The sequence below is a fragment of the Pangasianodon hypophthalmus genome, chromosome 18, assembly GCF_027358585.1.
Source record: "Pangasianodon hypophthalmus isolate fPanHyp1 chromosome 18, fPanHyp1.pri, whole genome shotgun sequence".
Lineage (NCBI taxonomy): Eukaryota > Metazoa > Chordata > Actinopteri > Siluriformes > Pangasiidae > Pangasianodon > Pangasianodon hypophthalmus.
This window is the reverse complement of record NC_069727.1, coordinates 3,543,103-3,566,484: the sequence shown is the minus strand read 5'-3', so window position 1 is coordinate 3,566,484 and position 23,382 is coordinate 3,543,103. Positions and strand designations below refer to the sequence as shown.

Genomic DNA, 23,382 nt, shown 5'->3' with positions numbered 1-23,382 from the left:
CACACACTGACACTGTGGCCGTGCCGCCATTGTCTCAGCATTTAAAGAGAAAAGAAAAACAGTCGCAAAAGGATCAGCGGCTATTGTCTGGTGGAAAATCCTCTATCGTTTGGACAGCGCTAAAATCCGGATACCGGCGCTTTGATTGGCACTTGACAGCACCAGCAGAAAAGGATGATGTGTTGGGAAATGGGAGTCCAAAAGGGACAATCGTAGCAATGAATAATAATTGAGGAGGGATTTTCTCTTTCTTCCTCCAGCACTCCCGGCTATTCTTCAGGCTCTGGGTGGCAGGAGCGGCCGGCTGATTGGGTCATCGCCGCTCATCCCTTTCTCAAACACACAAAGAAAAGAGATACACGGCTGACCTTCTTGCTTCACTCTGGTCGACTGGTGGTGGGGATTTCCACCCAAGAAAGCAAGCAGTGTGTGTGTGTGTGTGTGTGTGCTTTGCCCTTGGTGGCCTTGCAATCTCAGAGGAGGGTTAGATGGAGGATTTGACTCTGCCACTCTCAGCCAAATCCAACTATCTGCCTCTTTCAGACAGACTGGTTGCTTTGGTAACCTAGTGTGTGTGTGTGTGTGTGTGTGTGTGTGTGTGTGTTTAAGATGGTTTCTAAGCAGGTCGATGCCTTGTCTCCAGCTTTGACCATTCACTAATCAGTGTTGTGCACTAGAGGATTAGGTTGTGTTAGAACTGGAGATAGGACTGGCTGAATGCAATCAGCTGGCCTCATAAAACACACACACACACACACACACACATACACACACACACACAGTTTGCTTGAAGGGGTCCAAACACCAAACATTTTATTCTCTAGAAAGTATTTTCTGGTCTGGTCATTAAAACATCAGCACCTGATAAAGATACAATGCTGCATCAGTTCTCTCAGTTTCACTGTAGAGCAATTTTATAAAGAAATCACGTCCTCAAAGTATTTTATTCCTTTCACACCACAGCAGTTTCCCAACTATTACAATTTTTTTACTTATTAAGTACTTTTTATCTATTTATAGTTACAAGTTAGTTCCTGTTCACACTCACATTATAGCAGCTACATGTGCTTAAACAGTTGTTCCCTCACCAGCGTCTATGTTCTCTCTCTCTTGTCAGGTTAAAAGTGACACACTGCAAAAATAAATAAATAAATAAATAAATAAAAAATAGTTCTAGACATTTTTCCTAATTTCAAGCTTGAAATAGTCTTGTTCTATTGGCAGATCATTTTGCTCATTTTAGGTATTTATTTATAATAAAATATTTATTATATATTTATTATATAATATTATATAATAAATATATATTTTATAAATTATTTATAAAAATATATCTATAAATAGGTTTCTTAACTTATATTTGGTTAATTGTAACGTTATAATAGGAAATACTAGATAAATCTGACAATAATCAAGATATTTTCACTTACTAAGGTGTCAGTTTTGCAGGGCAGGACAGAGACTGGCGTAACTTCAGCCTGTCACTGAGACATCAAGTTTCAAGTTTCAAGTTTAATTTATTTATCTAGCACCATTTACAACAGCAGCAGCTGACCAATGTGCTTTACAGCATCAAATAAAATAAGTAGTAAATAAAACATAAAGTTAATAAACAAAATCACAACTAAAAACCAAATTACATCAACAACTCTATTTTAAAATGTAACAAAATATAAGAAATAGAACCAGGATTGCCATCAAGTCAAAAACAGAGATGAAACATCAAGGGACATTGAAAGTGATGGAGAAGTAATGTGTTTTGAGTAGAGATTTAAAAACCTGTAAAGTAGGAGCAGATCTAACGTAAACTGGTAAGCTATTCCAGAGTTTAGGGCCTAAAACAGCAAAGGCACGTTCCCCCCTTTTCTTTAGTTTAACTCTAGGAACAATGAGCAATCTAAGACTACCAGATCTAAGAGCTGGAGCAGGGTTATGTAAGGAAAGCAGTTCAGCTAGGAAAGCAGATGTAAGGAAAAAGTAAGGAAAGCAGAGAAGCTAGGACAGGAGTGATATGGGTGAATTTACGTAGGCCCATTACTGTTACATCAGATAAACAACTGCTCTATATTTACAATGGATTAAATACCTCATTACATTAATACATACTATTTGTTAGCTCAGTATGCTCTGTTGCGACATGTGCCTTGCGAAGTGAAAGTAGCGTCTAAAATTAAAGGCCAGAACCTTCAATAAGTTTTAAAGGCGGAACACAAAAAGCTCACTCTTTGTGTCTTAAAAGTAGGAGGTGTTCTGTGAAAACATTTCAGTGAGTAATCTTGAGCCGAATTGTGGGCCACTAGCAAAAACTGTTCTCATTTGACCTAAAGATCTTTGCATAATAATAATAATAATAATAATAATAATAATAATAACAATGGCAATACATGCATAGAATTAGTGAATACAGTTGTTTGGCTACCGTGCCAGCTTATTGATGCTTTATTACCATATAGTAATGTGTAAGAGGAAGTTTCTAAAAGAACAGAATAATCAGTGTTCGGTATTAAGTGTGTCCATTTATCTTTAAACTGCATCAGTTCTCTCAGTTTCACTGTAGTGCAATTTTAGAAAGAAATCAGCTAAATCAGCTAAAATGTTTTTTTTTTTTAATTATAATCGTTTCTGAGATCTAAGACTTATTTTGCATAATGTCGCTTGTTGTCATGTCTCAAAATATCATCAGAACACTGCCAGTGTGCGATGTATGAACCTGTGCAGAGAAGAATTACAGAGACATCAGAGGAGCAGAGGAGCGTAACTGAGTCCTGACTGCGAGCTGGGTCATGAAAGAAAAGCTGCTTAATGAGACATGCCTCTGTCCATTACACGTCCTAATATTTACATAGACAAATGATGACAATTGACGGCATTTTGAATGAAAGCAGCAACGGGACATCACTCGGGTTAATGGTGTGGAACGTTGAGGCAGGACTGAAGGAGATATCAAGGGCTTGAGCTTTAATGACTTCAGTGACTATAAACAGAGCACAGTGTAAAAAGTGACAAGTGAGTTTTATATTGAAGGGTGTAAAAATAATTAAATTAGCATCCAAAATTGCAAGTACAGGCATATCTTAGGAATAAAGATGGAAAGATGGCTGTCATTAAGACATGACATCATTAACTGGTTTGCATTTTCAAACAGAGTGTGTATATATATAAATATATATATATATATATATATATATATATATATATATATATATATATATATATATATACACACACACACACACACACATACAGTATTAGGCAGGTGGTTTTAATGTTTTTAATGTTATGGCTGTGTGTGTGTGTGTGTGTGTGTATATGTATATACACATATATACATATATATGATGATCTGCTAGTTACAGCAAATAAGGAATAAATGAATAAAACACTGCGTGTGGTGCTGTTATAGTAAAATAATCAGTGATGGGATGGTGTGATGAAGCAAAGTTCCTGTTCCCACCCTGAAGTAGAATCTGTTCCCATAGCACCACGTCCCCAAAGTATTTTATTCCTCTTACACCACAGCAGTTTCCCAACTATTAAAATTTTTTACTTATTAAGTACTTTTTATCTATTTATAGTTACAAGGTAGCTCCTGTTCACGCTCACATTATAGAGGCTACATGTACTATAGGCTTAAACAGTTGTTCCCTCACCAGCATCTATGTTCTCTCTCTCTTGTCACACTGCAAAAAAAAAAAAAAAGACATCTTAGAAGGTGAAAATACCTTGAATATAGTCAAAATGATCTAGTATTGCTTATTACATGCATACATCAAACTACATATAAGATTAGTTAAAAAAAAAAATTAAAAAAAATAGTTCTAGACATTTTTCCTAATTTCAAACTTGAAATAGTCTTGTTCTATTGGCAGATCATTTTGCTCATTTTAGGTATTTATTTCTAGAAAGAAGCAAAAAATAATCTGACAATAGAACAAGAAAATGTAAGGTTTCAAATAAGTTAAAAAAAATGTCTAGAAATAGGTTTCTTAACTTATATTTGGTTAATTGTAACGTTATAATAGGAAATACTAGATAAATCTGACAATAATCAAGATATTTTCACTTACTAAGGTGTCAGTTTTGCAGGGCAGGACAGAGACTGGCGTAACTTCAGCCTGTCACTGAGACATCAGATAAACAACTGCTCTATATTTACAATGGATTAAATACATCATTACATTAATACATACTATTTGTTAGCTCAGTATGCTCTGTTGCGACATGTGCCTTGCGAAGTGAAAGTAGCGTCTAAAATTAAAGGCCAGAACCTTCAATAAGTTTTAAAGGTGAAACACAAAAGCTCACTCTTTGTGTCTTAAAAGTAGGAGGTGTTCTGTGAAAACATTTCAGTGAGTAATCTTGAGCCGAACTGTGGGCCACTAGCAAATGAACAGACTAAAGCTTTTTGGGAGGGGCAGTTACAGGAACAGGGTAAATGGGGATGGAGGCGTGAAATACGGAAAAGAAATGACTTGATTCTGAGAGGTGAGAGGGAGGATAGAAGAAGCTGGAGGAAAATTAATCAATCGTAAATAAATTGTCGAAGGCGGTACAGATATTGCATTAATCTAACCGAAACATGAACATTCTTAATTTCTCAGTATGAACTCTTAATAAACGCAGAAATCTGCTACTCTATCACCCTGAAGTTGATTATTTTCCAGTAATGTGACAAAATACTACAGCAAGTCTAATCCAATGAGTAAAACTTTGTATTAATTAAGGAATGTCATGTACTTTTTATCCATTTAGAGTTATATTTAATGTTGTGGAACGTCTGTCAAACAAGTTAGTTCTCGTTATATCATAATGTCACTTTCTCTTTAAGTTGAGACATAAATAGAAATGGAAAAGTGTATACTAATCTGTCCTGAAGACTTTCCCATGTCTGAAAACGTTATAAAGTTTTGACACTGGAGACTCCTTCCATGTCAACAATTACATGTGTTTTTTAATCCGTTTACGTACAGCGTCCACTGTACGAGTCCCTGTGAATGAGCTGTTACTATAGAAACGATTTGCAGCTGCACTACTGTCAGAGCTGCTGTTATAGAAAATTAATCAACACCTTCTGACCAATCAGAATGCAGAATTCAATAGATACGAGTTTAAATAAAGCATTTTGTCATGTGTCATTTGTGTAATTTAGAGCCCAGAGTGACTGAAGAAACCTCCCAAAGAGCAGCTTGTCCAGGAAAGCGAGAGCGACCTGCTACAGGAGTGCGCAGAGGACCGAACCACATCAAAGACAGGCGGAGGAGGCATCACAGGAGGATGCTGGGAGGGAAGGAAGAAGAGCGGAAGACCAAAGCACTGCAAATTTACACCAAACTGCGAGACGGAAACAAGCCGACTGAGCCCAGCAAGCCGAGAAGCTGCTCCAGGTTTGAGGACTGTGAGTAAAAAAAGTTCTGTTCAACTGACGATGCTAACACGGTTAACGCTTGGAGAAAACCAGTCCTAGGTTTCATTTAGAAATTTGAACACTATCACAAGTTGTGATGCAGCAATGTCGAAGGCAGAAGAGATGGAAGTTAGCTAGTAATTAACGCTAAGTGTGATGACGGTGTCATTTTATCCGTATCAAGTCTTTTCTTAATAAAGTATCAACACATCTGAGGAAAATGTTGATATTCTCAATGTTTTTTCCTTCTTTCCACTGTCTATATCAAATCATTAACAGCTATGTGCTAGCTACTAAATTGTTATTGTCATTATCTAGTTTATGTTCAGCATCCACAGTTGCTTAGCAACAGAGTTCTCCTAATTATAGCTACTTAATTTTAAAGATTACTCCATTTGAACACATCGTAAGCTTTGAAATCTGAGAATACTCTAAGTCCCTCCATCTGTAACAGAAATTTAGATTGACTTGTAGTGCAAAAGTTATGGTTATGGTAATGACAATGACGCCATTTTATTAGTACTCGTAATATTATATGGTACTGACAATGTCTACAGAGCAAAGTGGCTTATTTTTTCCATCTGTTTATAGCCGTAAAATGATAACAAGCAGTCGAAAATGGCTATTTTTTAAACAACAATAATGTGTACAAATTTAAAACCAAACACATAATTGCATAAATGTATTCATTAGCTGGAAAAGTTAATACATTATTCAGTGTACTGTACATTACACAGCGATTTGCCAGAGCTTTTGTCTTTATTAAAGAATGACACATTGTAATTTTTTATCAATTTATAGTTACTCAACCCCTCCATTCACACCCATGTACACAAAGCTCCTATGGTGAAAGAACCTACAGTAGTTCAGCGAGAGCTAGCCTGCTAATCTGCATTAGTATTAGCAAGGACTATCATAAAACAATTTTTTAAGCTCACTCGGCAATTCAGCTGCTTGAAAGCCAAGTTATGAGACGATAAACACACAAAATTCTGCTCATACTGATTTATGAGAATGTCTTGGTTTTCTTTGTAATGAGGTTTTGAGCTTGTAAGCTCCGGTATTAGCATCGCTAGCACTGTAAGCTACACAATGGTCCATTCAGCTACTTGAAAGCCAATTTATAACACTATAAACACATGAAATACGGCTCATACTGATTCATGAGAATGGCCAAGAGTGCTTTTGCTCTTATATAGACTTGATTCGTCATGTGAAGTTGGCCATTCAAACTATTTAAATCTGTCCAGGACTAATTCTGCATCCAGCTTCAATAATAAATTAATCCATCTTGGAAAACCACTTCTGGTTTTACTGAATTTCTTGTTGCTATTTTTTATTTTTATTTTTTAAAACAAAGCAAGGTTTTTTCTTACTGCAAAAGTATCTGGCTGTTTTTTCTTTCTGAACAGACTGAGATGGGGGGCGGAGTAAAGGGGTATTGGGGGAGTGTCTATAAAAAGAAGTTTTCTCAACCACATAATACATCTATGCTGAGGCTATAGCTTAAACCATTATTTTTATCATGTTGTACATATTTTCCAGGCTATTTGTAATAGTCCCAATTTTTTTTTATTTGACTATTGCACATTTAACTAGCTGTCAGATATAAATATTAAAAAACATATTACACCAACCCAAAATCCCACCAGCGTAATCACACACCTCCTGTGCCATTGTTTATCTTCGATCCTGCAGCTTTGCACTTGATTTTTTTTAATTAGCTATGCTCTGAAGTGGCGTCCTACCCTTTTTTTCATTTTTTTCAAGGGTCTGACTGGTTAGCAGTGCTGTGATGTGTGTCCCCCACCCCGAGTCCCCCCCAATCCCTCTTTTTTGTGTGATTGGACACAGAGGAGAGTGTTTAGTGAAGGTCAAGGTGAAGGGGTGGGGAAAGGTCAGTAAGGGTCACGGGGGGGGGTGAGTTTGGGCGTTCTTGTGTGAACGCGGGGGCACAGTAACAAAAGGCCTGATTGGACAGGTTCTCTTCAGCCCCTTAATCAAGTGAGAGAGGAGGAAGCATGCAGCTGTCGCTCACATGCAGGAGAGGAGTGGCACTTCTTTGTGGAATTTTTTTACGTGAATAGCCATTTATGTGTTTTTCTCGCAGAACAATCTGAATTGTCTACGCTTGGTGTAAATTCGTGCACAGGGTCACTTTATGCAACTGTCCCAACTGTGGCGTGTGTGTGTGTGTGCGTGCGTGCGTGTGTGTATGTGTGTGTGTCTATCAGACCTCTCTGACACTTGCAAACGTGGCTCGTCATTAGGCACTGAAAGGCCCTAATTGGACTTAATTGGCACAGAGTCTTTCAATAATAGTGAGTAAAAAATGCAACACAGAAATAACAAGGGTCTCAGAATAGCATGTCCTCATCTTCCCCTTCATTCCTCTTGTTCTGTGACCTGTGTCTGCGAAAGCAACTTAAAAAAAAAAAAAACACAAATCCACCCTCAAGGACCTGGACCTCCAGGATTTCATTTATAATATCTTCTTTCTTCGGCATTTTGCTTTGTTTTCACTTTGGTTAACGTTTTTCCTACATTACCCATGATGCCGTTCTACCCGCTGAAAGAGATGAACCACTTGCTTCATCTCCATCTAAATAAAGTGATGCAGCGGCGCTTTAATCCTTCAGCTCTCTGACTTCCTAATCTGTACACTATTCTCAAACAGATCAGTTTCCAAACTTCAAAACATTCACGCCACCGTGCTCATCATCTCATAGATCGATAACTAGCCATAACTCTCTGCCGTAACTCAGCTGCATTGCATTCTGGGACTTTGAGCCCAGCATTTGCATCAACGTCTACTGTTTGAGATTGTTGATTTTTTTTTTTCCATTGTAACTAGCGCTAGCAATAACAATAACAGTAACAATAACAATGGTCCCCTGTGACGTCAGAGCGACACACAGCCTATAAGTTCTCCGAAGAATAACGGAAATCCAACACCAACTGACACATTAGCACCAGAATCACTGAATACATCACAAAATGTCAAATCAATCTTTCAAATATGTGGTTCAGGGTGGAGTTTGACTTCAACGCTCGCCTTGACTGATTTGTGCGTGGGCTCTGGTAGAACGTGACTCACAACGAGAGTGTGTGTACCTGAGCTTCCTGCCATGACTCAGAGAGAGAGAGAGAGAGAGAGAGAGAGAGAGAAAGAGAAAGAGAGAGTGCAGGTCTTTGATGAATGTCGGTGATGATTGGGAACACCTGGTGGACTGCCCCGCCCTAACACACACACACACACACACACACACACACACACACACACACTGATGTGCATGCAGTCTGTGGGTAGAAAGCTTGCAGCTCAGTTGTTTGCTCTGCTGTTGTCACATCGATTAAAAGCTGGAAAGTTGAATATGTGTGTTTTAGTGTACAGTGCCTTTATGTGAGTTGTGTTTGCTGAGTTTTTAAGGACAGCATGTGTGTGTGTGTGTGTGTGTGTGTGTGTGTGTGTGTGTGTGTGTGTGTGTGTTTACCATCAGAACAGAATGACTGGGTAAACAAACAAGCCTGGCTATTGACGAGCGTCGGGCATAGAACATGCACGCCGCATTCAAAGCCAAAGGAAAGCCAAGAGATTCTGTCAAAGAGTCCATTATACGGCGTCTAAACAGCGCAGGCGTCTCTTCAATGGCCTTATTAATGGCACAATGTCAAGGAGCGGCGCAGCAATAATGCCACATGATTTGGGCTTTGTGAAGTTATCGCTGCACATCGCTGGTTCGAACAGATGATTTGCCTTTTTGTGGAGTTATCAGTAGGGATCAGAGTCCAGCACCAGCGTTTGTGAGGGATTGTGGCCTCTCTCTCTCTCTCTCTCTCTATATGTGTGTGTGTGTGTGTGTGTGGCACCCAGCCAGCAGGAGGTGTGTGGTGCCCGCGTGTGTCTTTGTTTGTTTTCTCTCTCCTTTTCAGGGAAAGTGAAGGGGCGGAGCCACGTGCCCACCATCCAACAACACACTTCCCTCAGAAGGGTTGCCAAATATTGCGTCCTCCCACCAACACCCCCAAAACAACCCCCCGTTACTAAGAGACCAGAAAACAGGGCAAATATTTTTATACACAAGAACCTATAATACACACTTCACACTTGTATATCAGGCTCAGACATTAAGGATTGTGATCTTTCAGGACATGAATGGCGTCATAACAGTGATGTTATCACTAGCTAATTTGGGTGGGATTTAGGAGATGGGGAAACTGTACGTCTTCCATGGGTGCTAATAATTATGATATTTAAGGTGTTTTTAACATAGATATTATGAAAATGTAACAAAAAGGCTTTTTGATATGTCTGTGTCTGTCCTTATGGCTTATAATTAATTACAGTTAGGTGAGCAAACTAATTTTTTGTCAATTTTTGCATCAAAATTACATAAACATATTGCAAGATACAGTATAGTCTTTATTAGCCAAATAAACGCTAGCATCTTATCTTCTTTGAAAAGGGTAAATAGTCGTTTCATCTGGACATACACATCTCACTCAGCTCTTAACTCTGGTGAATTAACCTGATTAGTTAACAATGTAGATTAATTTAACCTTACTAGATAACTAGCTAGATTCTGAGTGCAATAAGCAACAGCCTGTTAGCAAAATAGTAAGCTTTTTTTTTTACTATTAAGCATTTGCACTTTTTTTTATTAAATCAAATATAATAAAAACCTGTTCACATGAAGTATGAAGATGTTTGAATAAGAGAGCTAGCATCATTCCATCGTAGCTCAGAAGTAGGAAGTCGGAGTACAGAATCAGCATGTTTGAGCTACAAGCTACAAGGGAGGACGCTTCCATGAAAGTGTGTGTTTCAACGAGCTGTGATGTTTATGACGTATTTACTTTCTTAAAACAGCAAAAAGTATGGTCATTTTTTTAAATCTTAGTAGTGAAGTGATATTTTGGTTTATTATTTTGATATTTGATGTACATGATATCATATGCTCAACTCGTTCAAGACACCTTCCTTACTCTTCCGAGCAGGAATTCCAAATTGAGCGGGCGTTTTCTTTTCTTTTTGTTAATCAAAGGTCGATCAGAGTTAAAAGCTAACGCAGCGTTACACAGCTACTATGTACTCCCAGAATTCTCAGACAACCCATGCACTACAAGCCACTCAAAAAGTCACATGACCCCCTTCTTCATTCACAATCCCCTAATTACTGATCACGCAAACCTGAAATAACCCTGACAGGCGACCTTGGCTGTGTGATTCCCAAAGTGTAATCAGTCAAGTTTTTACATTTTACAGTTTGTAGATCACTTGAATATATATTTTTTACAATTTTGGCTTTGCTCTTATCTGCAAGACTTCCTTGTTATTTTTAATAAATCACTCTGCACTTGAATGCAGCTCTTTGCCTCATACGCAAAGTCAGCTAATCAGCTTATCATTCACTAGCCTCACACAAAAAAAGATAAAACTCTAGTCACGAATCCTTGTTTCTGTTCCAGTATATGTTCTTTCTGTCTCCTGATTGGCTCCAGCTCCTGCCCATCACCTCGTACTTGAACCTATTTCCCGCCTAAGTTTTGAGTGTGATGTACGGGTACAAATTTCCCACCGATTTCAACAGATGACTGTGAATTACTATTACAGCATCTCAAGAACATCGTATTATAGACAATTCTTTGTCCCCTGACTCAATAATCATGTTTAATTTGTCATTTGTCAGAACAATCCTGTGCACTATAGCTTTAAATTTGTCCCGGTGAAGGCCGTAGGCTGTGAGTGGGCCATAATGGTCTGAATCATCATGCCGAGAGAGAAGTCAGGAAGTGTCTATGGAAAAACGGCACACCCAGCGTTAATCTCTCCATTGCCATCATCCTAGCTTATATACTGACTCTATAGCGTAACATTTAGGCTAATAAATACATCACATACATGTTTGTTATACATATGCTGTCTACATAATAGCCTACACAACCCAATCATGCATTTAATACACTAACCACCACAGTTATATTTCTGTTTGTTTTTACAATCTGAGCATTTTCTTTTTGAGAAATGGTCTGGAGAGACAATGACTCACATTTAACACAGAAACTAGGACACACACACACACACACAATACAATAAAAGTGTGTCCTTGTTAGTAGAGCATCAGATAGAAATTTCTATACATGATGACGATGATGATGATGATGATGATGATGATGATGAGCATAAACAAAGAGAAGCACAGATTAGGAGAGAAGAAACAATATAATAAAATGACCCAAAAAAAACCACAATGAGGCCTCTGTGTGTCTGTGATGGTGTTTTCCAGGGGCACAGGTCAATTAAAATTGAGGGCAAACACATTAAAATCTAAAATGTATTCCTGTTTGTAAGAAACTAAATAAAACCATTTTTCTGAGCTGCAAGCCAAAAAAAAAAAAATTCCCCTGATAGATGTGAGATGAACAGAACACGGGTTGTTCGATCATGCATTATTCATAGTTATTGAAATAAAAGGAGACAGTAGAACCTCATGACGTGTTGTGTGTGTGTGTGTGTGTGTGTGTGGATTCAGGATCCCGAGATGCTGGGATAACTACATGATGCGAGCACATCCCATCAACTTCGCCATCGTCACTCCAGAATCACCTTCACTCCCTCTTTCTGGTTTCTTGATTAACATTTTCTGCTAGGCTTCACACCAAAGAGCTCAACCTGTGCACTGCGCAGGCCCGGGGTGTGGAAGGAAAAAAAAAAAGCCATCAGCCGCTGGAATGGAATCAGATAAGGCTATCAGGCAGAAGGATTTAGCCTCACGCCTTTGTGCCCCCTCCACCCCAACCCTTCTGACCCGCCTGGGCTTCCTCCCTCAATCTCTCACTCCACTGCACCTTTTGTTCTCCTGATTTTCCAACAGAAAGCTTTCTCCAACACACACACAGACACACACACACACACACACACAAACAGCGACTGGCAGGGCAGGAGTGAGACGAGAAACAAGCTTATTATGGAAAGGGGAAGAGCTACACACAAGAGAGTGATAGTCAGGCACTGTTGACTTTTCCGGTGCGGCAAACACAAGCGAGAGTACAGAACGCACGGAAAAATGAAAAAGTAGCCAAAATTCATTCCTAATACACACTTAGTGATAAATTAGCAATAATTTATATTCTTGAATCTGATTGGTCAGCAGTACTGACAGTAGTTCCGGCTGTAATTGAATTCGCAGGTTTATGTTAATGCGCTCGTTCTAACACTTGTACGGTGGACATTCCACATAAACCGATTAAAAAACATGTTATTTATTTATGGAAGGAGTCTCCAGTGTCAGTGCTTTGTAACATTCAGAGCTGTAAGGTTAAGTTTTCTGGCATCTTCAGGACAGAGGAGTTTACGCCTTGCGGTTTCTCTCTAACATGACAAGCTGCGTTTTTTTGTCTCATTAACTTCGAGAGAGAGAGAAAAAGAGAGAGAAGCTGGTGAGAGAACGACAGTATATAGCTGCTATAATGTAAGTGAGAACTAACTTGAGCTAACTTGTTTCACGTACATTCCCCACCATTAAATGTAACTATAAACAGATAAAAAGTTCATGTTGTGCTTTAATTAACAGAAATTTGTAATTATTGGCAAATTGCTGTTGTATAAGAGTTTAGTCATATTGAATCAATACTAATGGAGTACTGCACATAAGGAACCAAAAATCTACTCTTGAAAATATTTTTTTTTAAAAATCTTTTCCTAACGGAGACGTAGCACAGAGCAGCACCTGCGTAACAGCCAGATGTATGTTGGAGTGTCAGGCCTGGAGGAAGAGCTGACCTGATCTACTGCTACTGCCTGATAAAGAACAAGACAGAGAGAGAGAGAGAGAGAAAGAGAGAGAGAGAGAGAGAGAGAGGGTTAAAAAGAAAATGGAGAGTGGTCTCCATTCCCCCATTCTCTCAACAGAATCCCAGTGTGGATCAGTGCAATGATCCGAACACATCTCTCTCTCTCTCTCCGTCTTTTCTCCTTCCCCATTGAGCGCGTCTGCCAGAATAGATTTCAAGCTAAATCCGTCCGCTGCTCTGGGACCGGCCGCACGACGCCAGGTCCGGGGCTCGTCCCCGGCTATTTGCAAACAGATGTGCGTCTCGGGGCCAAGGGGTTTTTGATCAATCAAGCCTTAACAAGTCAAGTTGACTAGATGCGAATGTAGCACTTTGCATGTAAAAGGCGAGAAGCCGAGGTTTGATTAAGAGTAAGCAGATAAATGGAAGATTGAAGCGGCCCCCTGCGAACAGGGAGCAGACCCGCGGACCCCGGCCTTTAAATCCACACTGATAGCAACTCTGTCATTGCTATTCTTCAACCTGGCCTCATGAATGGACTCATTATTCAGTGGATTCTCTCTCTTTCACACTCTATCTCTCTTTCTCCCTCTTTCTCTCTCATCTCCTCAATCGGAGTGGCAGCAGCTTAAAACCCAGTCCCTCTTAAATTCCCTTTCCATTTTGTCTTCCTCCACACCTCTTTTTTTTTTTTTTTATAACGGTCAACTTTCTGCAATATGTCCTGGCGTTAATCTGCAAATTTCTGATTCCACACGTCCTGCGACGCTTTTCTTCCAGCCCACTGCACCTCCGATTTGATCCTATTTGTTTCTCTCTGATTCGAACAAATACAACAAAATCTCTCTCTCCCTCTCTCTCTCTCTCTCTCTCTGATTCAAACAAATACAACAAAATCTCTCTCTCTCATGTCAATAAGACAATAAATAAAAATAAAATTATAAAAATTATTTAAAAAAACAATATTTGTTGTAGACAAATACAACAGCATCTCTCTCTCCCTCTCTCTCTCTCTCTCTCTCTCTCTCTCTTGCTCTTTCATGCTTTGATTTTACGTCTCAAAATGTCGAGGTCGCTTGGCTGAACCGCTCCATCTGGACCGGCTGCCTCTCAGACTCTGTGTCAGCAAACAACAGAGAGGAAAAGCTACAGAATATAATCTGTTATACAATAAATTCTTTATAACTACTTTTATACATATGGGGAATATAGTTATCTATGAGAAGGCCACCTTCCATTGCACTCTATATTCTCTTTAATGAAAAAATCCTTTAGTTTGGTGTAATAATGAGCAACAGTAATGAGATAATAAAGCTAGTTAATCTACTGAGACTGGACGCTTTTATTAGTTATGGAAGTCAGCTTTTCTCTGAATCCTTGACATTTATTAACATGCTTATTATGTAGTATTTGAACAATTATTTTAATATTAGTTGTAGATTTTTATTGTGCTACACTTTGGTTAATTTTTCCTTTTCCATTTTTTTTAGTTAATTTCTAGTTAATTAGTTATTTTTTGTATTTTAATCTACTTTCATTGTTTAAATTAAAACATATAAAACATATTATTATTATTATTATTATTATTAGTCAAAACCCACATAAAAAATGAGTAAAAAAAAGTTAATGTAAAATAAATTGACAACAACAACAACAATAATAATAATAATAATAATAATAATAATAATTTATTCTTATTTTTCTTCTGTATAGTGTACTAAAAGGAGCTTGGTCCCCTACCATAAACACTGCTAGCTGTGCAGATGTATATTGCTACGCACATATTTATGATATAATAGAAAAAACTACAGTATATACAACCTACACTATTCTCACAAACACCTAAAAGTTGCACATCTGTACTTAGCTTTAACATGTCAATCCAGTCTGCTGACAGTCAGGTATAGGGTTTGGTGTTGTAGCTGTATATTTGTGTTGTACTTTAGGCAATAGGAGGAGCTGTGGCATGCAAATAACTGTATTAGAATCTTTTCTATAATCAGAATCCTGTCCTATTGCCAGAATGTTTGAAACAAATGTCTGATAAATAAACATACTAACTCACTGACTCGGTTTCTTTGTGCAGTTGATTTCCTGGCCAAGTACTGCATTATCAGTCCTGAGAAGCTCGCCGCATACAGACGTGCTTTTGAAGCTGTACGTAAGAGACACATTATACACCTTATTAAACACAACCTCAAATCCAACCTGACATTCTGTCCCCGAGTAGACTGTGTACAAATCATCTGTTTTCATCACTTCCGCTCCACAAGTCTTTTCAGACTAGCATCTAGCATCTGAAGACCACAGATGAAGACCACATCAGGTTCCAGTCTTGTCAGCCAACCACAGGAATCTGAGATTATCATGAGCACAGACTCACCCAGACTGGACAGGTGAAGACTGGAGAAAGACCAGGTGATTTTTTTCTAATCTTCAACTGTCCAGTTGGATGAATCTGTGCCCATGATAGTCTCAGATTCCTGTTCTTAGCTGACAGGAGTGGAACCCAATGTGGTCTTCTGCTGTTGTAGCCCATCCACCTCAAGGTTTGATGTTTGATGTTTTGTGCATGCAGAGATGCTTTTCTGCTCACCACGGTTGTAAAGAGTGTTTATATGAGTTACTATATCCTTCCTGGCAGCTCAAACCAATCTGGCCGTTCTCTTCTGTCCTCTCTTATCAACAAGACCCACAGAACTGTCGCTCACTCAGTGTATTTTCTTTCTCGCACAATTCTGTGTAAACTCTAAAGATTGTTGTGTGTGAAAATCCCAGGAGATCAGCAGGTCCTGAAATACTCAAACCAGCCCATCTGGCACCAACAACCACGCCACAATTCAGAGAGATCACTTTTTTTCCCCATTTTGTTTGCTGTAATGTTTGATGTGAACATTATGTTTGATGTGAACATTAACTGAAGCTCTTGACCTGTATCTGCATGATTTTATGCATTGGGCTGCTGATTGGCTGATTAGATAACTGTGCAGCCGAACAGGTTTTCCTAATAAAGTTGATGGTGAGTGTGTGTGTTTGTGTGTATACATATATATTGTTCTTCTTTCGGCTGCTCCCGTTAGGGGTCGCCACAGCGGATCATTGGATCATTGGATCCGCGTATTGTGATTTGCTTTGATTTGATTTGGCCCAGTGTTTACGCCGGATGCGGTTTTATCAGGGCTTGGGACCGGCACTGGGAGTGCACTTTCTTGTGCAACCCCAGCAGCTGTTGTAGGTTCCCTGAGTGGGAATCGAACCCGGGCCATTTTTTAGGCCATATTTAGCCTCGTCAATTAAGGCAACCAAACCCGAGCAACCAAAACATAAGACAGGGCAAGACATTGAAGATTTTACTTGCACAGTAGGTAATGATTTTATCATTTGTCCTCTTCTGATTAGGCAAAGGGGGGAAAGAAGATGCCTACTTTTATACTGATCTAATTTAGTTCTAGTGCTATTATCTTAACATTCACCACTTGATCCTTTTTGTGATTAAAGTGATGTCAGTTCAACCTGATGTACTAAATGTCTTATTGGTTGAAATGATTTTTTTTTCTGTGTAATGGTGGATAAAAGTGGTAACGTGTCTGCAGGTGGACAGTGACGGTGATGGCTATCTGTCGTGCTTTCAAGTACTGCTGGCTCTGAAGGAGATCATTCCTCCAGAACTGCTGACTGAAGAGGAGGAAATCTATGTGTACAGGGTCCTGACATCTATTTTAAATATTATTACTTATACTAATCTTCTCACTATACATGGCAAAGATGGTCTTGTAATCTGATGTAAAAAAGTTGCCAGTAACCTGATGAAAAAATATACTATAACTTTTAAATAAAACTCGACTTAGTGCAAAATGCTACAAGTTCCAGTTCAAGAAAACGTAGCTTCACCTCACATCTAATTATAATTCAGCTAGCATTAGCATACAATCTATACTACCTAACAAAAAATACTTGAATTAACCAACATTAATTTATGCCCTTCCATAATATATATATAAAATAAAGTTTTAATCTAGACTGCGTAGTTATATTTTATTGTATCTCCAACCATCACATCAACACAAATGAGGCAAAAACAGAGTAGATCAATCCTACGATTCTTCAGGAAAGTCCAGATTCCTGTAGTTTACTAGAAATGACCAGAATATAACTGTAATTTATTCTAAATTATTGTACTATTATTGTAAAATTCTGCTATAAAATATTGTATTTGCTATAACTGAAGATATTAATATTAGTTTAAGATTATTTCACCACAAATCAAGTACTTTACACATTGCATTTTAGACACACTCCGAGTTTGAGCGTACAGATTCTCTAAAGATGAAACTGATTAACAGAAAAAGTCACATTTTGCACATTCTCACTTTATAATCATATTTGACTGTATATAATTTTTTACGAATAAGCGCTATAGAGTCCATCCAACACCCATGTATTACTTGTAATAGCTATACACTTGTATAACCTGTAAGCCAATTTTATTCCCATTTGTACCTTTTTTAAATTTTTCGTGCTCAGAATTGAACATGACTTCACTAACATGAGTGTAGCTGCTCAAAAGAAGAGGGTGTGACACTCCAAATCCTCTGACGTCATGACAACGATCGCGAAAATACCGAGAATACAAGGTGATAATGTCACCTGGATACTGTAGATTTGTACCTAAGAACTGCTGCTGACATCATAAAGACTCCCAGGTCTCTTATTCACAGTTCTCATACTCGCTGCAAAAAAAAAAAAATATCTTGAATATAGTTAAATGTATCTAGTATTTCCTATTACAAAATTATTAAACTCATTTCTAGACATTGTTTTTTTTTTTTTACTCATTTTAAGCGTGAACTAAGGGAGTTTTTCAAGAGTCAAGACCATTATTATCATATGCACAGTGAGGGCGTGGCTAATCTGATCACCTGAAATGACACCAATGTCACGATGAATATCCGTGAACTCTCACATGGATATCCAGGAAGTACAAAAACAAGCAATAACACAAGTCACATTACACAAGTCAATGAATCTTAATAATAATAATAATAATAATAATAATAATAATAATAATAATAATAATTTACAGTATAATTTAAAATTCTCTGTCTCATTTTTTTCTGTTTTTATTATTTTTTTCTCTCAGATTCTAGAGCTGGTTGATTTCAGCGTGACCGAGGGTCTGACGGATTTGCGTCTCTTCGCCGTTGTTGCCAGTCTGGCACAGAAAATAGCCACACTAGAGTGAGTATTGTGGGTTGAATACTGATACACCACACACTTGTGACCACTGACAAAGAAGAACATACAAAAGTGTGTGTTTTTCTGTGTCTGGGTGTGAAAGAGCTAGAGTGTTGGTGCATGTGTGTAAGATACAGTCTCTTGTATTATTATTATTATTATTATTATTATTATATGCAAATATTTGTCTCAATGTGTGTGTGTGTGTGTGTGTGTGTGTGTGTGTGAGACCCTCAGCAGTTGACCCCGGGCGGTCAGCTCTGTAACCCGAAGTGCATTAGAGTGATGAGGCTGTGCAGCGAGTCTGGATTACAACCCATATGCCAGAGATTCCCACACACATACTCTTTCTTTAGTTGTTGTGTTTTATTGGCCCTTAACTGCTTCTGGGTCTTGCGGGTCATGTGAGTGTGTGTGAGTGTGTGTGTGTGTGTGTGTGTGTGTGTGTGTGGGGCTAAGAATCATTGACTTGTGTTATGTGTAGATATATACACAGTCATAGCTATTTTGGCCATCAATGAAGTGTGTGTGTGAAGTGTGCATGCATTTATATATGTGCATTTGTGTGTGTGTGTGTGTGTATGTGTGTGTGTGTGTGTGTGTGTGTTCTGGGGTCATGCCTCTTTGCTAATTTAGTGCACTGCGTGCTTTGTGAGCTTAGCTCTTTGACCATGCTAGAGGAGCAGCCATTAAACAAATGAAAAGGGACAAGTGTGTTTCTATAGAAAGGCTACAATAGTGACAGTTACGTTGTGTAACCTCTTTTTATAAACCTCCGCTGAACCTGGATATTGATTTGACCCCAGACAAAGTGCTGATTTATGCTCATTAATTAAAAAAAACAACTTTGTATACGTTTCATAACTGTGACATAACTGTGTTTCCGGATATTAAAAAAAGATTCACTTGGCTGGCATATGGGCTTCTTATATAAATGAATGTGTATGGGAATGATGCTTCATAAAACATTTAAAGGTAAATAAACTCGTCTCTAGAGCTTTTCTCCCGTTCTACCTTTCCAAGATAAATTCCTAATACATGCAAGTGTGCCTGGACAATAAAGTGATTCCGACTGAAGTGATTCACATTCGGATTCGGATTCTGATTCTCTCTCTCTCTCTCTCACACACACACACACACACACACACACACACACACACAGGATTCTGACTCTGATTCACATTCTGAATCTAATTCTGTCTCTCTCTCTCTCTCTCTCTCTCTCTCACACACACACACACACACACACACACACCCACAGAAATACACACACAAATACACAGAAACACACACACACCCACACACACACACACACACACAAACACACACATACACACATGTGATTCTGATTCTGATTCATATTCTGAATCTAATTCTGTCTCTCTCTCTCTCTCTCTCTCTCTCTCACACACACACACACACACACACACCCACAGAAAAAAAACACGCACACACACAGAAACAAACACACACATACACACAAATACACACACTGACACACAAATGCACATACACACACACATGTGATTCTGATTCTCATTCATATTCTGAATCTAATTCTGGGTCTCTCTCTCTCTCTCTCACACACACACACACACACACACACACACAATTCTGATTCAGAGTAACATTCTGATTCTGCTCTGTGTGTAATGCTGTAATATGCTGTAACACATAGCATATGTATATAGAAATGGTCTCACACTTCAGACCAGACGTGAGTTGCACAGACGACTTTGTATTAGTTTTTCTTAGTTTTCTCCCTCTGTGCACGAATTTCAGCTTTGTCCTTGTTTATATTTTAGGAAATTGTTGTTAGACAGGTAGGGCAGAAATTGTATAATATCTACATAGTTGTGTAAGTTAACTCTGTGTTTACAAACTACAAAACCAAGTGGCATAACAAAGACAGAGAATTAAAGTGGCCCTGATACTGAGCCTTGAGGAATACCGCAATAAATACTGTGCTAATATTTGCGCAGGATAACAAAACGCTGCCAATCAAATGTGTGAATTAAGTCTTCCGAACAGACCCTAAGTATATCTTTCTTTGGCAACTGATTTCCCATGAGCCCATGCCAGATCTAAAGACTGTAAATATGTATCTGTGCACTAATTCCGCTGATTCAGCAGAAAATTTCACAAACACATAATTTTCTCTCTCTTTTATCTTTAACAGTCTCTGAATTGTCGTACACCCGACAAAACCTTGCTCATCGAATTCAGCCATTAACTGGGTCATTATTACCGCCACATTCTCCATTCACACACACACACACACACACACACTTCCCGCCTCTGATGTAACCCCTTAATGAAACAAAAAGACACAAGAGACCGCCAAAAATTTGGCCCATTACGTAAGCGTGAGGTCTCCTGAGGTTGGCAGTGGTGGGTACCCCGACAATAGAACTGGGTTAGAGCTACCATTATCCCCCTCTCCGTCTGTGCGGGGACTGGAGGGACACACACGGACACACACATATCCACACTGCAGAGCAATTAATGATCATTAGCTGGCCTGTCCGTCCTCATTCTCGTCAAAAAGCCCACCCCTCCCTCCACCCCTGCAGAAGCAATTCTCCTCCCAGCATGCTCTTGTTAAAAAAACAGGGGCTGACCGTCGCCATGCCACACGCTGGACAGCAGAGCTCTGTCCCAAAATGAATGGCTTATGTCTCGGGGCAATTATCTTGTGCGTGCGTGTTTCGGGCAGCGAGTAGTCACACTACAGCATGTCCCCAACAACCAACCCCCCCAAACTCCCCCCCCATTCCACCCTACACCATGCACAGGGGCAGTTTTTATCGTTATCATGGTGGGCTGGCCTTGTGTCCGGGATCTTTGTTTAGGGGACAGGCAGTGATGAGCAACCACAATGGGCTCAGAACATTTTACCGTCAACAGCAACCGCTCTACACCCCCCCTTTCACCGAACAAGTACCCGCCAAAATCAGCCCTATTTTTTATTCCGATTGTGCAATCTCAACAGTCTTTTAATTATTAATTATTATTCTTCATGCTGTACGAGATGATCCAAACAAAATCTATAACAGACTGCACGATAAAGTGTTGTCTACAGGTCAGATTATATGATAAAGGTCCTCTAATGATAGATCTGTGACTAAAGAAGATCACTACGTTTTGATAACATCATCAATATTTCACGTTTAAGTTTCTCTATTGCTACTATCTATATTTGTAGCTGTCCCGTGAGTTTTCTGTCATCCTGTTGGTGGATTTTAGATGAACCTAGATGAGTTTTTAATCAAAAATTCCTCACACTGACAGAACTTTCTCATCAGCTGACTTTGGTGACCGTCACGTGATATGTTCCTAAGCCACCGATCTCAACTCACGACCAAAAATTATCTTAAAATGTTCGATTTTTTTGTCTGCGACAGCCAACCAGTCATAAATCATACAACCTGAAAAGGACTGATGGAATCCTCACCAATAACTGTGCTTGTTTTGTGCTTGACAGTATGTTTATGTGATTTCTCTTAGACTTTGTGATCTAAGTGGTCTTTTATCACGCTGTATGAGATTTCAGCTGAATTCCATAGCAGAATGTGTTCTCCATGTTAGATTATATGATGAAGATCCTCTAATGATAGACCTGCGATGTCATCAGTATTTTATGTTTAGGTTTCACCAGCACATCTAACGTAACTGTAGCTGTCCCGTGAGCTTTCCTTCTATTGGTGACATTTTAATTAGAAATTTCTCGGCTGTCTTTAGTGATCAGGTCACATTAGGCTTTCTAACACCTTCGATCTTAACTCATGACTTAAATGATTCTATTACAATGTTCGATTTTTGTGTGACAGCAAAACTGGGTTGAAATTCATGTAAAGCTGGTTCAAGTGTCTGAAATAGACTGAAGAACTCTTCATTAATAACTAATCATCATACTGTACGAGATCCCAGTAAAATCTTGGCCGATTTCTATAACAGTGTGTTTTCCATGAGAGATTTTACAATGAAGATCCTCTAAAGATAGAAAATTACTACGTTCTGTTTACGCCATCAGTTCAAAGTGAGCTTGGGGTAATAGCATGTTTCGCTTATTGCCATCGCTACTACTATATCCTACGCTGTCCTCCTATTGGTGGATTTTAGATAAGTGTCATAGCAGTGATTAGATTATAATAAAAAAAATTCTGACACTGCCAGTCTTTCGTTCGCCATCCGTCTTTGGTAGCAGATGATATGAGCATGTCACATTACGCATTCTAACACTGCTTATCTCACCTCACCACCAAAGCTTTCTTTTACAGCAAAATCAGGCCAAATAAATCATAAACTCGGCTTAAGTTTCTGAAAAGAAGTGAAGAAATCCTCACCAATAACTGCATGTTTTTTTTTTTTTTTTTCACAGCGATTTCATGCGGTCTCTCATTAGCAAGATGGACTTCAAATCTTTGGAGATGAAGCTGTACAAAGCGAAGGTACACTTTTCATATTTCTTTTCAAATTGAAATCCATAAATCCTAAATCCATAAGCATCTCTCTCCTTCCTCATTTATAAGTTCAAATCTCTCTCTCTCTCTCTCTCTCTCTCGCTCTCTCTCTCTCCTCTCTCAGCTTGGGGTGGGACAGGGGGCTAATTATAGTGAAATAAAGACCGCTAAATGCTTTGAAGGGCAATTCGAAGTGTAAAACTAGCTGTGCACGAGCGAGAATTGAGAAGAGAAGTAGGGTTTTCGCTCTCCTTTCCTCGCTTCCTCTCCTCCTCTTCTCTCTTTTATTCACAGATTACAAGCAGTAATCTCATTAAAGTAGCCGGTGGTGTACGGCCAGTGCTATGCGCTCTGTAATCAAGTAAAGACACCCTGCTCACCTCAGATGAGGCATATAGGGTGGCCATTGAAGAGCAAGGGCCGGTCGGACGCGCTGAACACAGAGGACGTGGAAAGGAGAGGAGACTTTGAAAGCCGATGGCTAAA

At 38.9% G+C, this 23,382-nt stretch overlaps 1 protein-coding gene across 1 annotated transcript in view; it reads left to right on the top strand.

The window, feature by feature from the left end:
• Nucleotides 1-23,382, top strand: part of LOC113532275 (uncharacterized) — a 61,554-nt gene that overhangs the window by 34,130 nt on the left and 4,042 nt on the right. The window contains exons 11-15 of the mRNA XM_026923579.3: nucleotides 5,150-5,395; nucleotides 15,285-15,355; nucleotides 16,792-16,902; nucleotides 18,339-18,436; nucleotides 22,815-22,884. Coding sequence (XP_026779380.3) covers nucleotides 5,150-5,395; nucleotides 15,285-15,355; nucleotides 16,792-16,902; nucleotides 18,339-18,436; nucleotides 22,815-22,884 — 596 coding nt within the window. The remainder of the gene's footprint in view (nucleotides 1-5,149; nucleotides 5,396-15,284; nucleotides 15,356-16,791; nucleotides 16,903-18,338; nucleotides 18,437-22,814; nucleotides 22,885-23,382) is intronic.